The sequence below is a fragment of the Bactrocera neohumeralis genome, chromosome 4 (assembly GCF_024586455.1).
Source record: "Bactrocera neohumeralis isolate Rockhampton chromosome 4, APGP_CSIRO_Bneo_wtdbg2-racon-allhic-juicebox.fasta_v2, whole genome shotgun sequence".
NCBI classification, from domain to species: Eukaryota; Metazoa; Arthropoda; class Insecta; order Diptera; family Tephritidae; genus Bactrocera; species Bactrocera neohumeralis.
In genome coordinates, this window is record NC_065921.1 from 25,536,248 (window position 1) to 25,550,025 (window position 13,778).

The 13,778-nt window shown below is 38.0% G+C and overlaps 2 protein-coding genes across 3 annotated transcripts; one reads left to right on the plus strand and one right to left on the minus strand.

Annotated features, from left to right (window-relative positions):
- Positions 1–4,878: 4,878 nt before the first annotated feature.
- LOC126755607 (coiled-coil domain-containing protein 93) lies at positions 4,879–9,642 on the minus strand. Of its 2 annotated transcripts, XM_050468303.1 has the most exons (10): positions 9,436–9,642; positions 9,152–9,360; positions 8,926–9,055; positions 8,726–8,863; positions 8,517–8,663; positions 8,256–8,300; positions 7,862–8,172; positions 7,690–7,803; positions 5,809–6,011; positions 4,879–5,742 (listed from the first exon to the last, which is right to left on the minus strand). In XM_050468303.1, the coding sequence occupies exons 1-10, from the start codon at positions 9,520–9,522 to the stop codon at positions 5,366–5,368; spliced, it is 1,761 nt and encodes a 586-aa protein (XP_050324260.1). In that variant the 5' UTR covers positions 9,523–9,642; the 3' UTR covers positions 4,879–5,365. The 2 variants fall into 2 exon arrangements, with proteins under 2 accessions (XP_050324260.1, XP_050324261.1); XM_050468304.1 differs by lacking the exon at positions 8,256–8,300.
- Positions 9,643–10,154: 512 nt separating this feature from the next.
- On the plus strand, positions 10,155–12,931 carry LOC126755966 (protein arginine N-methyltransferase 5). The gene is made up of 6 exons (XM_050468706.1): positions 10,155–10,666; positions 10,737–11,181; positions 11,241–11,406; positions 11,466–11,628; positions 11,685–12,232; positions 12,293–12,931. Exons 1-6 carry the CDS (start codon positions 10,270–10,272, stop codon positions 12,446–12,448), a joined length of 1,875 nt encoding a protein of 624 aa, XP_050324663.1. The 5' UTR covers positions 10,155–10,269; the 3' UTR covers positions 12,449–12,931.
- The last annotated feature ends 847 nt before the right edge of the window (positions 12,932–13,778 follow it).

Sequence of the window (13,778 nt, forward strand, 5' to 3'; positions counted from 1 at the left end):
GGTAGGAAAATGTGTTGAAAGACGATGCCGCATCATAAAAGCACAAACATATCTACTTACATACACAGTGTTTGTCCGGAAAGTAATAGGACTGAGTCGATTATTGAACCAATGGTTACAATTTTTTAAAAACTTTCAAAATAGGTCCTTCTGCGTCGATGCAGTGCGTCACGGAAAGCACTCTTCGGAATAGCCTTGAGAGCTGAGCTGCATGGACCGGCCGTCCGATTGCCTTGCATGTTGCCAACAACGATTCTTTGTCTGTTCTCCATGTGCTGCCGACTGGCGACTTGAGGGTTTTGTTGCAGTCCTGTACTTTGGCAATAATGGCTGTCGAGGGTCACACCTAGTACAAACTTAGGGTTATTGACAGTTTGATTTTAACAAAAATATTAAAGTCAAATCTGTACTCCTTCAACCAGTTTGTGAATATGATCGCTGTGGATTTAGTGAGTGTTAGGTTTCGTGCAGCGATCGAGCGAGAAAGGTCGGAAAGATAACCGTTTACTTTAGAATATACATATATTGTCAAACACCAAAACAAGTTTCAGTTAAATTTGTCAATTTAATATAAAAAAATCTTAAAACTTTAAAAAAATCTTTGGTAACGTTCTTGGGTAACTGTGGTAACTAGTAAATTAACCGATATTTAGCATGTAGGGAAAATACCCCGATCAAATCTAAAGTGGCACAGTTATTATCAGTGACAAGCAGCAGTAAAATACACCTAATTGTGAACTCACCACTTTCTAACATTTCGCGGATATTAAGTAGAAATATTTTAGAAAAATACTTTAAAACGACAAAAGCGATATTGCCAGTTTTCTTGCTGTATATTCTGTGTTTTGCGGGGTTGTCACTTTTCCCTTCTCTTCAGAAAGTTCTTCAATGTATGATTTTCAGCTGATATCTTCAAACATGATGCCGGTAAGAAAGTAACCGTCAATGGTAACCGTTATCACACCCTGATAACCGACTATTTGATGCCTGAAATTGAAGATCGTGATCTCGGTGACATTTGGCTTCAACAAGAGGCCAACACTTTCCACACATCGTATCAATCAAAGTCGATTAGCCACCAAGAACGTGCGATAACCCACCGTTAGACTGCTTGCTTTGGATATATGTAAAGTGTAAAGTCTATGCGGACAATCCCGCTTCAATCCAAGCCTTAGAGCAAAACAAAACTCTTGTCATTCACCAATTACTAGTCGAAATGTCCAAACGAATCATCTAAAATTGAAATCAACGAATTGACCATCTGAGACGTAGCCGCGGCCAACATTTGAAAGAGATAATCTCCAAAAAATAAATATCAAAGAATATTCTTTATTTTAAATTTGAAGTTACTGTGTTTTTTCTTTAAAAAAGTAGGGAACCTCGAATTGGAACCACCCTTACATGTGGGCATGTATTTTCTCTGAATTAACAAACCTAGGTTTCCGCTTACTTTATCGTATAAGTGCTGTCTGTGTGTATATTTTTACCTTCTTTCGTTGAGTTCCTAAAAATAATATTCGTGCATATGATGTCAAAAGGTTCACTAATCCCTTAGCTCTTGGTGCAACTTACGGAATGTAATTATGAACATGGTAAATGCTAAAAGGTTGTGGAAAAACGTGCTAAGTTCTCATCTAGAGGTCGTTGAATGATAATAGAATTGGCATCCATACTTATACTGACAGAGGCGAACACTGGATTCTTTGCGATATAATTTTCAATGCAGAAAAATTTTTAAAAATATTTTTTCTCGAAACCTTCACCTGTTTCCAAATTCGTAAAAAGGCAAACCGATTCTTAAATAATCACAGTAAGCCGATTACTAAAAATGTTCCGCTTCAAAGCATTGGACACGCTACCATTTAAGTTGATCCATATTTTTACGCTAACGGAAGATATATTCAGTAGCTTGCCTACATAGTTAGCTAAGCTCCATCGCTGCGAAAAGTTACGAAAAACTCGAAAAAGTGAATATGGCGAGCTATCAAGATAAGCTGAAGCTCGTGTTCTACTTCTTGCTTTTGCTAAAGGTATTTCCAACTATTTTGGCGCGTATATGGGATTCCAATACAGACGATAAACAAGGAGTAGAAGACATGGCTATAGATTACTGTGTTTGGTTCTTGAACTTAACTAGAGGTGAGTAAAACTGATTTTCAAATATCGAATAGCCACAGTGATAATAAATATTTTTTTATATTTCAATTTCTTTCAAATTCATTGACAAATGAAGAGGATTTTCTTTGTGCTGCCAAGATTGACCCGTTTTTTAATATGTTTTTATGAAGAGCTGACCTCGGCTAGTTAATTCTATGTAGAATAGAATTATAAATTTTCGTTTCTATTTATTTATATTTATTATTTAAATAACTATTATTTTAAATATAAAAAACGTCGAAATCCATTGGTCCAGTCGGAATAAATAAGGCGTCTAGACTCGATGGGAGTAAAATACCTAAGAAAGTTCTTCAATCTGCCGCTAACCACTCTTCATCTATCCGATGTGTGGAAAGTCGGAAGAGTTCCCCCACTAAAGCCTGGGAAACCGCCGTCGTCTGAGGCCTTGAGGTCTTGAAGCCTTGTTATTCCGATCTTCACCCATCATCTTAGTCTAGCAGCACAACAACATGGCTTCGGTAAAAAGTACCTAGCACTTAGCTTCGTAAATGCCCTTATAGTCGGGACTTAAATCAAAAGTAACTATGTGGGAGGAGTTTCCTCTTAGCACCACTAATAGAAAATATCAAACAATCCATTCTCCCCAGGGCTAAAGAGGTGGAAAATGAACCATCTGAGCGGTCGGCAATCATCCGTACTCTTTCTAGGTCTAAAATGGGAAGAATTAAATGGAGTGCTCAGCAGGGTGGATGTGTTTAAAAATATAAACAGCTATCTCACCGATTTTTCTGCATAGGACCCTGATTATTGCCAGAATACAGAGCAGCAATAAAATCCTCAAGTTGCTAGCAGGCAGAACCTGGAGCAAAGACAAAGAAACGTTATTAGCAACATGTAAGGCGATTGGCCGGAAAAGCATTTACTATACAGCACTGATATGATCGCCCGTATGTAATGAGACGCAGACGAAGAAGTGCCAAATACGGCACTCCGATAGCAGGATGTCTTCTGTTATCTCCCGTAAAACACCTGTATGATTCAAGGAACACAATGCTCTGCACTTCAAGCAATTTCTGCTTGGATATTTTCGTAAAAATCTTTCCTACAGTCGCCTTCTTGAAGCGGAGGCGCCTCCTAAATGGATCAAGAAGTCATTCCTTGATTACGTCGTCGCCATTGAACAATACACCGACTAGACTTCAAACGCAACTAATTTCAATCACACACCGATCGCTTGCACCACGTCCGATATTTCATAAAACTAGATCAATTATAAGAATTTGTATATCTTAATGTGAAAGTGGAAAAAGCCTACTTCCCATATCATCTGGTCATTTCAATTTACTGCATATGAGTCAAGCATAAAAAATTATATAATTCGGAATACAACTTCTCATGGTTCTAGATACCGAATCTGTGGTGTAGTCAGAGAGCATCTTTTTCTGGTGATAATATATCATGATGCCTAAAGTACCCAAATCCCAAATAATATTTTAATTCATCCGCCCTTAGAAATAGCGAAGCACATAGATGAAAGTGCTTAGTAAAGTAAGCAAAAGTTGATTTCTGTCATACATTACAATCACCAGCACTCGCGCACTTAAACGCGCGAATTCTTTTAATCTGAAAGGATAACCGCACAAGACCCTCCATGACATCAAGTCCAGTAAACGAAATGAATGAACGGCGGATTGAACAGAGGAGAAGGTGAAGTTTCTCTATTATTAAATGGGATAATCATCCTGAAATTGCATATAATGCCTTTTGGTACACCATGTAGTATGAGTAACGCAATGTCTTCGACACACATTATGTTACTCATACGACACAATGTACTCAATGAGTATATAATATATACTATATATGTATATGTCCGTAAGTATATAAAAACTGACGTAAAAAGTTTCGGAACAAAATAACAAAAATCATCGAAAATCGCTTTATTGTTTTTCAAAATATTCTCCATTAAGATCTATACCTTTGCATGCGTTTGCGCCAATTTTCGAAGGAATTTTTAACACTATGATTGAGGTATCTCTAAAACATGCCTTCCGAACGCAGCAACATCCAGATAGTCGACGGCAGTTCACTTTCGGGCTCATACACGTAAAGTCGCACTTCATCCTATGTCACGATTTCATAGACGTTTTTCGAAGTATTTTTTGTGTGGGCTCCAACGTCAACAAATATTTTTTCCAGTCAAATGCCTATGCAATATTTAGTGTGTGCTGGTCCCACTAATACTTATAGGCTCTATCTCACGATAAGTCGCATGAATGACTTTGCAATATCGGTTTGCGAACAGCATTAATAGTTTCCGGAACAAAATTGAGTTTTGGCGCCTCCTTTTTGAAATTCGTCTTAGAGTGAAGCTGCGACCTCCATTGAATTCACCATACCATCCATAAACACTGGCCCTTAATCGTCGTGTTGCATCGTCAAATATTGAATTAAGTTCATCGATGAACCGTTGCTGAGTTAATCCACGTCGTAAGTTCTAAAACATAATCGTGCGAAGATACTCACGATTTATGATGATGAATATTTCAAGTTACTGTAAATAACACAAGTAGCGGCCGTTTGTCAAAACGTTCTGAGTACGCATACCATCAAAAATGTCAAACTTTACGATCAAGTTGTCAGAGTTGCCAAATACCGAAATATAAAAGACAACCTACGTAGAGTTTCGCATCACAATGAGAGAAAGCAAACTACGCACAAGCCTTTAATAATAAGAATAAATTACAAAATGCGTTAAAATAATTTATTTATAATTAAATTTCATAAAAGATTTATTTGCGTATTTTAAATAATTATACAATTGTCGTTTCATTAAAAACGTGTTTAATTATAAATTAATTAAGTAATTTTCCTAAATTAGCAGTTTCTGATATACGAGTATGTAGCAAAATGGAATCAAATTTTCGTTTAATCTCGCTTTCCAAACATTCTTTATAATAATACGTACGTTTTTTGTATTGGAACTGGCAAACAAACAATTTTACTAATATACTTATATGTGTATGCTTAAACAAGGTATGTACATATAGTATATAAACAACACACTGCGAGTACATACTTTGAGCTAAAACAAAATCGTTCATTAAAATCTTCGAGAGCAATTCAATATCTTTTCTTTGAACATAAAAACGCCTTTCTCTCTAAATCTCTCTTTCTCTTGCTATAAATTGCTAACTGTACTGTACTGTACATACTACTATATATATATATACCACTAATTACTAAACTACTTTTGCCGAATTGACTTTAAATGCTGCTGCAATTGCTCGCAACGTTGGCACTCCTTGGTCAGCTGTTTCACAGCGGCCGCATACTGACGCTGCAGCTCGAGTAGGCTTTGTAGCTCCGCGTTGAGCGCATCGCGCCGCGCACATTCCTCGTTGTACTTCTGACGCACCTTTTGTTCGGTTTGCCTCACACCCGTCACAATTGCTTCGAACTGTTTGATGAACTCTTCACGACCCTGCACGCTGGTCATGCCCTCATTGTATGCTTCGCATATGGAATTGAGTAGTGAGAGTTCCTTTTCGAGATAACGTTTCTTGTCGTTCAACGTGTTGAAGAGCGTGTAGTATTGCTTCGTCTCTATGTGTTTGGCACTCACTAGAAGAAAGTAGAAACAATTGAATAAGTATAGTTTGGCATTCTTCGCTTTTATTAGGCGCTTACTTTCATTGTGTAGCTCATGAAACCGTCGCTGGTACTGTGTTAGTTCCGTGCGATCGGGTATGGCATCTAACCGTCGCTGCATGACCACAATGCTACGATTCTTTTTGGCTATCTGCAGCTTCAATTCCTGTATTTGTGCTTTCTCTTTTGAGATGGCAGCTTCTTGTTCCTCCGGTGTTTGTGCATTGAAAGCTTCCAGTTCGCTAATTTGCAACAGAAGAGATTTTTAGTTTAATTAAGAAATGTTCCGGAAATTATTCGGAAAATCTTGAGTTTGCATCAATTTAGAAAAGAGTTGCCACGCAGCAAAAAAAAGCAACTATAAATATTGCTAAATGTTCCCACCCCCATGTTCTACGTAACCGGAACGGACTCGGATTTCTATCCGGCCAAAGACTGTCAACGGCAGGGTGCTGTCGATACAACAACAACAACTGTTAAATGTTTCCAAACAAACGTCGTTAATTAAAACCTGCCTAGAAGTGTTCAAAAATCTCAAAATTATAGCAAATTGTAATCAAACACTAAGGAAAGATCTGTTGATGTTTCTAGGAAGCGGTTTCGCTTCAAGCAGATGACTGTAAGTATAGTATCTGCAAAAGCATTCCAGAAGAAACCGCTTGGCGTGGAGTACATTATGTTTCTTGACCGGAAGCATGCGGGTAGGTAGGTAAGTAGGAGTGCAGCGCTGTTATCTATCGGGCTCAATTAGCACTTGATGTGCCATTTTGATACACTATTCATAGAACCTCCTGTATCTGCTATTACGTTTCACCTTCTCTCTCAAACCATTTTGAGGTTTCGATGAAACTATTTATGTCTGATATGCTTTTAGTGGAAATCCATTCAAGGTTTGGTGCTTGATGGATTCCAAGTGTTTTGTGTCAGATCTGTGCTAGAGCCGGGCATTCGAAGAGAAAGTGGGAAATTGTTTCCTTGTTCCCTGCTACTCCGCAGCCTCGGCAGATGTCGTTGTAGGGCATACCCATGTTGGACGCATGTTCTCCAAATGGCCAGTGCCCTGTTGTGGGAGCAGTTACTCTGTAGATACTTTTTCTTTTCTGCGGGAGTCGCTGCTCAAATGTTCAACCGGAGACTTCAAGAGGCTTTCTGTAGAAGTCGGGAGTGCAGTATTTTAACACGTCTGAAGCTTCTTCGTATGTGTTTCACTACATCCAGGCGACCATATCGGTATAGCGTAAATTACGACCGATTGCCTTGTATGTTACCAACAACTCTTCTTTGTCTGCAACTGCATTTTGTTGGGGCTTTGTACTAACAGTTATCGCGGTCATATGAGGAGTATTAGAGTACAGGATTTAGAATCTAATACCTAAAATTGTAGGGTTATTAACAGTCTGAATTTTAACGTCATCAGCAGAAAAAAAGCGAGAAAGGTTGGAGAGATAACCGTTTACTTTCGAACGCCAGCCATCAATTCCATTGCCTGATGTCAATACCGCACAAGTATCCGAGTACGAGGTGATGGAGACTACCTTTGATTATTGAGGTAGTTACGAAATTTAAAAGTTAAACAGTAACGGCGAAAGCACACCACCCTGTTTAATTCATCTTAATTTAGAATTTTGACCTCGAAACGGTACGAATGATTGCCGACCGCTCAGGTAGTTCACGGTCCTCCTCTTCAGCCCTGAAGGACCCGTGGATTGCTCCATGTCCTCAAGTAGGGTTGCATGTTTGAGTGTATTAAAAGCTTTTGACAAGTATAACGCTACGAGGATCGTAGGCAGGCTTTGTTTTAGGCCATAAACTATCTGAGCGTCAAGGCCACAAGTGTCTTTACTACTGGTGAAAGAACTCCTTAAATTAGACAGTGCTTCCTCGGTTGAATATAACACGAAGACCGTTAGAAAAACTTACTCAATTTCCTTTTGCAAATTGGCCAAATCTTGCCGACAGAACTCTTTGAATTCCGCCTCTTCCTTTTTTAGTTGGTCATGTTGCTTCAACATATCGTGCACTTTAGTAACAAGCCTGCAATTTTGAAAATCACTTTATATCTGCGATATGAACATTTCATTATTTCACTCACTCTGGATCCGCTTTCGCTTCAATTGCTTTGTACTGTTCGATTTCAGCTTGCAATTCCTGTTTTCGTTCGACATATTGTTGCAGTTGTTGCTTTTGCTTTTGTAATTCCGCCTCTATTTCTTTATTCTCTTCGAGATTACTTTGAACCTTACGTTCTAATGCGACTTTCGAAGCTTCAAGCATTTTAATTTGACTGTGTTCTGATAATTGTTTGGCATCCGTTTCCATTTCCTGTTGCAGTTCAGTGTAGTGCCTATGCATGGCGCTGCGTTCGCTGGCATCCAAGCGATGTGTTGGCGAGCATGTGATATGCTAGAAGTGGTGAGATGAAGACAGTTATTCTCTTTGTTACTATTATTATATAAATATTAATATTTTATTTATTATAATTTTACCTCGTTTGTTAAGGAAAGATTTTTTAGCAATTTGTGCACATCAAGCTGCGAAATAAATAGTTTACAAATGCACAACACACAAAAGCATAATCAACGAAAGTATGCACGGCCAGTCAAAGTTTTGAATATGCAAAAAATAAAAATAAATAAAAAATTATTTTTAAGAAAGCAGTTGAAGCAAAGTAGTATAAAATGCACACACAACTATAAACAGTGATTATTCTTGCTTTAGAGTTAAGCTTATTTTCGAATGCTATATACCTCATCGGTCGCACCAGAACGGGTTTCATTAGTCGTACTCGGCGCAGTCGCACAACCGTACTCTAGCAAAGTCATGCGCACACGCGTTTTCTCATCTTCATTCCCCGCATCCTTGCGTTGATATGCCCGCACAGGATTATAGAGTTCCTATTGAGAGGGATACTTTAATAGGTGCCACATAAAAGCTACATATGTATAGAAAACAGTACTTGAATGCGCTTAATATGCGCTGAAGCATTTCGTATCTTCGCCAGCTGCTCTTTATCCGTTTTATATTGGTAGTGATTGTGGAATTGCCCTATGGCAAACTTTTTCAGTCGCTGTGCACGTTCAGCACGGTTTTCAACCTGGAAATCAACACTCATAAATAATTTTTGTTAACTGTAATAATAATAATTTTTAAGCTTACTGATTTTTTAACCAGCCATTGTATAACCGGATGTATGCTAAGAAATTCGAGTCCTTGTATTTGATGTGGTTCTATCTGAAAAGGGCACTTCATTTGTGGCAAGACAGACACAATTTTTTCAACGAGTGCGCTTTGGAAATAAAGTGAACATTATTCAAAATGTAAATACAAATATTAAGAACACATTTTTTATACAAAACATACATCAATCTTTCCCTCTACTCACATTTTTTGGCCTATTGTTAAGTTTTCGTGGAACAATAAATCCACGTCCACATCGTAATCACAGCATTCGATGCACCAAGTCATACCACCGACAACTTTATCAAAGGGCGATAAACCTTTGATACGTGCCCGATAATAGCCAGCCGCAACCAGCATATCAAATGTTTCGAACTCCTTTACTGTAGCGTCTACATCTTCACGTCTCTCCACCTTTGCGTAGAAAATATGACACCAACATTTTATAGTCCATTGACATATGGATGGTATTAATAATTAATTACTCACTTGAACTTCACGTCCTTCGGCATCGATACGTGTGGCCAATTTCACGTTTGGCAAATGTTTCGAGAATATATCACGATTGGACGCCATCGTAAAACGCCCACTTTCATTACTTGTACCCTAAGTTTAGTTTTAATCAGCACCAGCTAATTTATCAACAAACTTTTACAAAAAAACAGACTGTTTGGCAAAAACTAATTTGTTTTCTAATTGAACTGTCAGTCTAATCAGCTGTGACAGTATAATAGTTGGTATATGGGAAACAGCTGATAAGGGGTATGACTTTGAATGAAAGTAATTGTTGAATTAAATGTGAAAGTTGTTTTAAATGAATATTGTAGAGCTGATTAGTATCATGGGGGAACTCATTAACAGAACATAAGTTGAGTATGTCAGCGTCTATAATGGATAAGTAGGAGTTTAATCTGCAACAATACCCAGAACGAATTTAATTTATGCAACAACTGCTTAGTGTTAAGTAACATTTACTATAATTTGAATTTTGTTTTATCCGAAATTCAAGCCAATTCCAATGTTTAAGAATTATTTTAAATTAGTGAAATAAAAAGAATATATCTCAAGTCTTGATTAACTAATGACATAACTAATTCAAACTTTATTCTTTTTTTCTCGTCCAGAACTATTAGTGCCTTAGCAACCCTAACGTTAGCCACCCGCTCTCATTTTCTCTCATTCCGCATGTTTATTGTTGTTATTTTCCGCAATTTTCTTGAATGGAGTGGCGTCTAGCCGGTAAAACGTGGGTGTTTGTTAAAAAAAAAAAGGAATTTCGGTGTATGTTAAATAAATTGGTGTAAAAATATAAAGTAAGAAACCATGCCTTACATTTGCTTGCTACAAGAAGGCAATGAAAGCCTGCCAAAACTTTTGGAGAAAGCGCAACAAAATGGTTATGCGGTTATAGCGGCGCATATAAACACCGCCGAACTTCCATACGAATACCAGGAGGCGCCCATGTGTGACAAACAGGCGGAGTTCACATATCCAGACTTAGTATTCCCTTCCGATCATTGGAATGGAAAAGTAATAAATGTACTCTCAGACACCATAGACTGTGATGCTGAAGACTTGGTTGTGCGCCGTAATGCTGAAGAAGTGTTAAAACGTGATATTTCATGGGCGGAACATTTACAATATGGTGGTTATACAATGTTACGTTTAAAATCCGAACGTAATCTTAATATGGCACGCATTGCATCGAGCAATGTGAAAGGTAAGTTATTAATATAGTGACGCACCACAGAAAACTAATTGTACGTGCTGTGCATATCCGATGTGCATAGGACTGCTGCTCGTACAAGTACCTTTGTATAATTCAAAGGAGGCCCAAGCTACCTGGCGACGTGATATTGATGATGATGAATTGGAACGCATTGGTGAACAAGATACATGGCATTGGTGGAACAACTTTAGATGGGCGGCCGATTTTAATCCTAAAATTAAGGTTGTGCTCGAACTAAGCGAAAGTGACCGACCATCCTTAGAGGTAGTGCGACGTTGGTTGGGAGAGCCAGTCGAAGCAATTATAGTGCCCTCAACCATGTTCATTTGTAATCGGCAAAATTATCCCGTACTACCAAAAGCGTGGCAAGAGATTTTGTCATATTTTATGCGTGCACGCATTAATGTTATTATTTCTTCCGATGTACATGATAACAGTCTGAAACTATACGCGGAGTACATGCTACGTTTCCAAGAAATACACGCAGATACACACGAATTGCAAGCGTAAGTTTATTCTACATTATACCTATAACTAAAAAAATAAACTAAATGTATTTTTTTAGTTTCGAAGATGTGCTGGAAGAACCACTACAACCTTTATATGACAATTTGGACTGCTACACGTATGAGGTATTCGAAAAGGATCCGGCTAAATATAAGCTTTACCAAGACGCTATCGAACAGGCGCTACTTGACCGCGTTGCCGATTCGGAAAAGAAACATAAATTGGTAATATACTGCTTAATTAAAAAAACCAAAATAGTTGTGCTTATAAATATCATCTACAGACAGTTATTATGGTGCTTGGAGCAGGTCGTGGTCCACTTGTGCGTTCAGCACTGAATGCAGCAGAAAATACCGGGCGTAAAGTGCGCGTCTACATTATAGAGAAAAATCCCAATGCAATACGCACACTTACGGCCATAGCGAAAAAATTATGGAGCCATAAAGGTATACAATTTTATTAATAAAAATTCAGCACACTACACACTATTTTTTATATTTAGATGTACATATCTTCTCCAAGGATATGCGTGAATTCTCGCCACCCGAGCCAGCCGATATTCTAGTGTCCGAATTGCTAGGCTCCTTTGGTGATAATGAACTATCACCAGAATGCTTAGATTGTGCACAAAAGTTACTCAAAGCCGATGGCATAAGCATTCCCTGTAAATCTACCTCATACATAAACCCGATAATGTCTTCGAAATTGCTAAATGGTGTACGCCAAGTATTGCGTCACGAGACGCACGGCCGTCAAAAGCAAGCCACCTACCATACGCATGCTGAAAGCGGTTTTGTTGTATTACTTAAAAATATTTTCAATATCGGTTTGCCTCAATCGTTATTTGAATTTGTGCACCCAAATCCACAAAAACCCATTGACAATAGCCGCTTTAAAGCTTTACGCTTCGAAGTGACAATAGATTGTGTGCTCACGGGCATTGCGGGCTACTTTGACACAACACTCTATAAGGATATTCAGTTGAGCATTAATCCGCAAACCCATACGCCTGGCATGTTTTCGTGGTTTCCAATGTACTTCCCCTTCGCGGTGAGTTGTTATTGATTTACAGTTAAGTAAATGTTATGCTAATTATTTGCAATGTCTCAGGAACCCATGGATGTGAAGAAAGGCCAAACGATTGAAATTCATTTTTGGCGTTGTGTTACAAAACAGAAAATCTGGTATGAATGGTGTTTGGCTTCACCATTTCGCACCCACATACACAATCACGGCGGCCGTTCGTGCCCCATCTACTGTACATAGACACCTAAGGCGATGGTTGTTACATAAGTAATCTAAGCAAAACATACTAGCACCTATAACTTGAAAAATGTATAATTTAACAAAAAATATCTAATTATTATAGTTCTCAAATAGCAGCTAAAGTGCATTGTAGCCTAAAAGGTAACACGTTAAGTTGCTGAAAATTAACAGTTAGCCCTCGGCCAGTACAGTAATATTTTTGTTTTTTTACAGTTTTTGTTTTTATATTGCTTGTTTTATTCTCTTATTCGAAAACAGTTTTTTTTTTAGACTAAACAGAAAGTTGTAAAAATACCATTCACTTGTATGCTAATGAAAATTTTTTTTTTGTTTGATGAAATATTGTATTTATTATTGTTTAATATATTTTTTTGTTAATAAGAAAACTAAATTTTACTAATTGAAAATATACCATTCGACAATGTAAGCATAAATACACAGCAATTATACGTTAAAATAAAAAGTGCTATGAGGAAATTTAAATCTTGCTTTTAAATTGTTAATTTAAGAAAAAACTACATTTGGTTTTTAATTATGCCCACTGTAGAATTTTCAAATTCTCTGTAACGCTCGGCACAGAGGAGAGAGTGGGAGAGGGAGAGAACGGCACTGGCAGCAGGGGACAGAATTGCGTCATGCTAAGTTACTACTGGGAGGTTACAACCTAGTAAGGTTTAGAGATAAGATCAACCTCCACCGAGAAAAATTAGTATCTTTGTCGCGCTCTATACAAGGCACTGCAGCCTCAAGAAACACTTGTCCAACATCAGCATAGTCTCTTGCGCAAACTGCCGGTTTTGCGACATGAAACAGGAAATTCCAGAGCACTTGATTTAAGTTTGCTCAGCAATTTGTAGAACTAGCCGATTTTGCGACATGAAACAGGAAATTCCAGAACACTTGATTTAAGTTTGCTCAGCAATTTGTAGAACTAGAAACTAGACTCAAGACCCCAGGATCCATCTACAAGGACAGCGATCACAACACCTCATTCGACCCCAGCAAGCTCCTGGAATTATTCAGAGTGCTGGATCTTTGTGATGTGATATAGGAGAGGGCACAGCAGACCATAGGTCGCAGTGCAGAACCCCAATTCTTTTCTTTCATCTATCAATAACATATATGAGGAAATACAAATATGGTGTAGCCTGAAGTGCATGCTTTTAGGCGCCTTTCAAAAATGCAAGCAATTTTTTGCATTTTCATTTAGACTGTGGAAAGATTCCTATCATCTCACAAACCCTTGAATGTATTGTCTTACTAAATCTACTGTTTCGGGATTTATGCCACTGATCTAGAAGTCAATTTCATTTTTCGCAAGCAATGTGAA

What these genes read in the sequence shown, in the direction of transcription:
- LOC126755607 (XM_050468303.1), bottom strand. Translation starts at nt 9,522, where the DNA reads ATGGCGTCCAATCGTGATATATTCTCGAAACATTTGCCAAACGTGAAA. An exon ending in ATCTTTCCTTAACAAACGAG is followed by an intron (nt 8,173 to 8,255) that starts GTAAAATTATAA and finishes CACCACTTCTAG; the next exon opens with CATATCACATGCTCGCCAAC. An exon ending in GAAGCGAAAGCGGATCCAGA is followed by an intron (nt 7,804 to 7,861) that starts GTGAGTGAAATA and finishes TCAAAATTGCAG; the next exon opens with GCTTGTTACTAAAGTGCACG.
- LOC126755966 (XM_050468706.1), top strand. Translation starts at nt 10,270, where the DNA reads ATGCCTTACATTTGCTTGCTACAAGAAGGCAATGAAAGCCTGCCAAAA. An exon ending in GATACACACGAATTGCAAGC is followed by an intron (nt 11,182 to 11,240) that starts GTAAGTTTATTC and finishes GTATTTTTTTAG; the next exon opens with TTTCGAAGATGTGCTGGAAG. An exon ending in CAATGTACTTCCCCTTCGCG is followed by an intron (nt 12,233 to 12,292) that starts GTGAGTTGTTAT and finishes GCAATGTCTCAG; the next exon opens with GAACCCATGGATGTGAAGAA.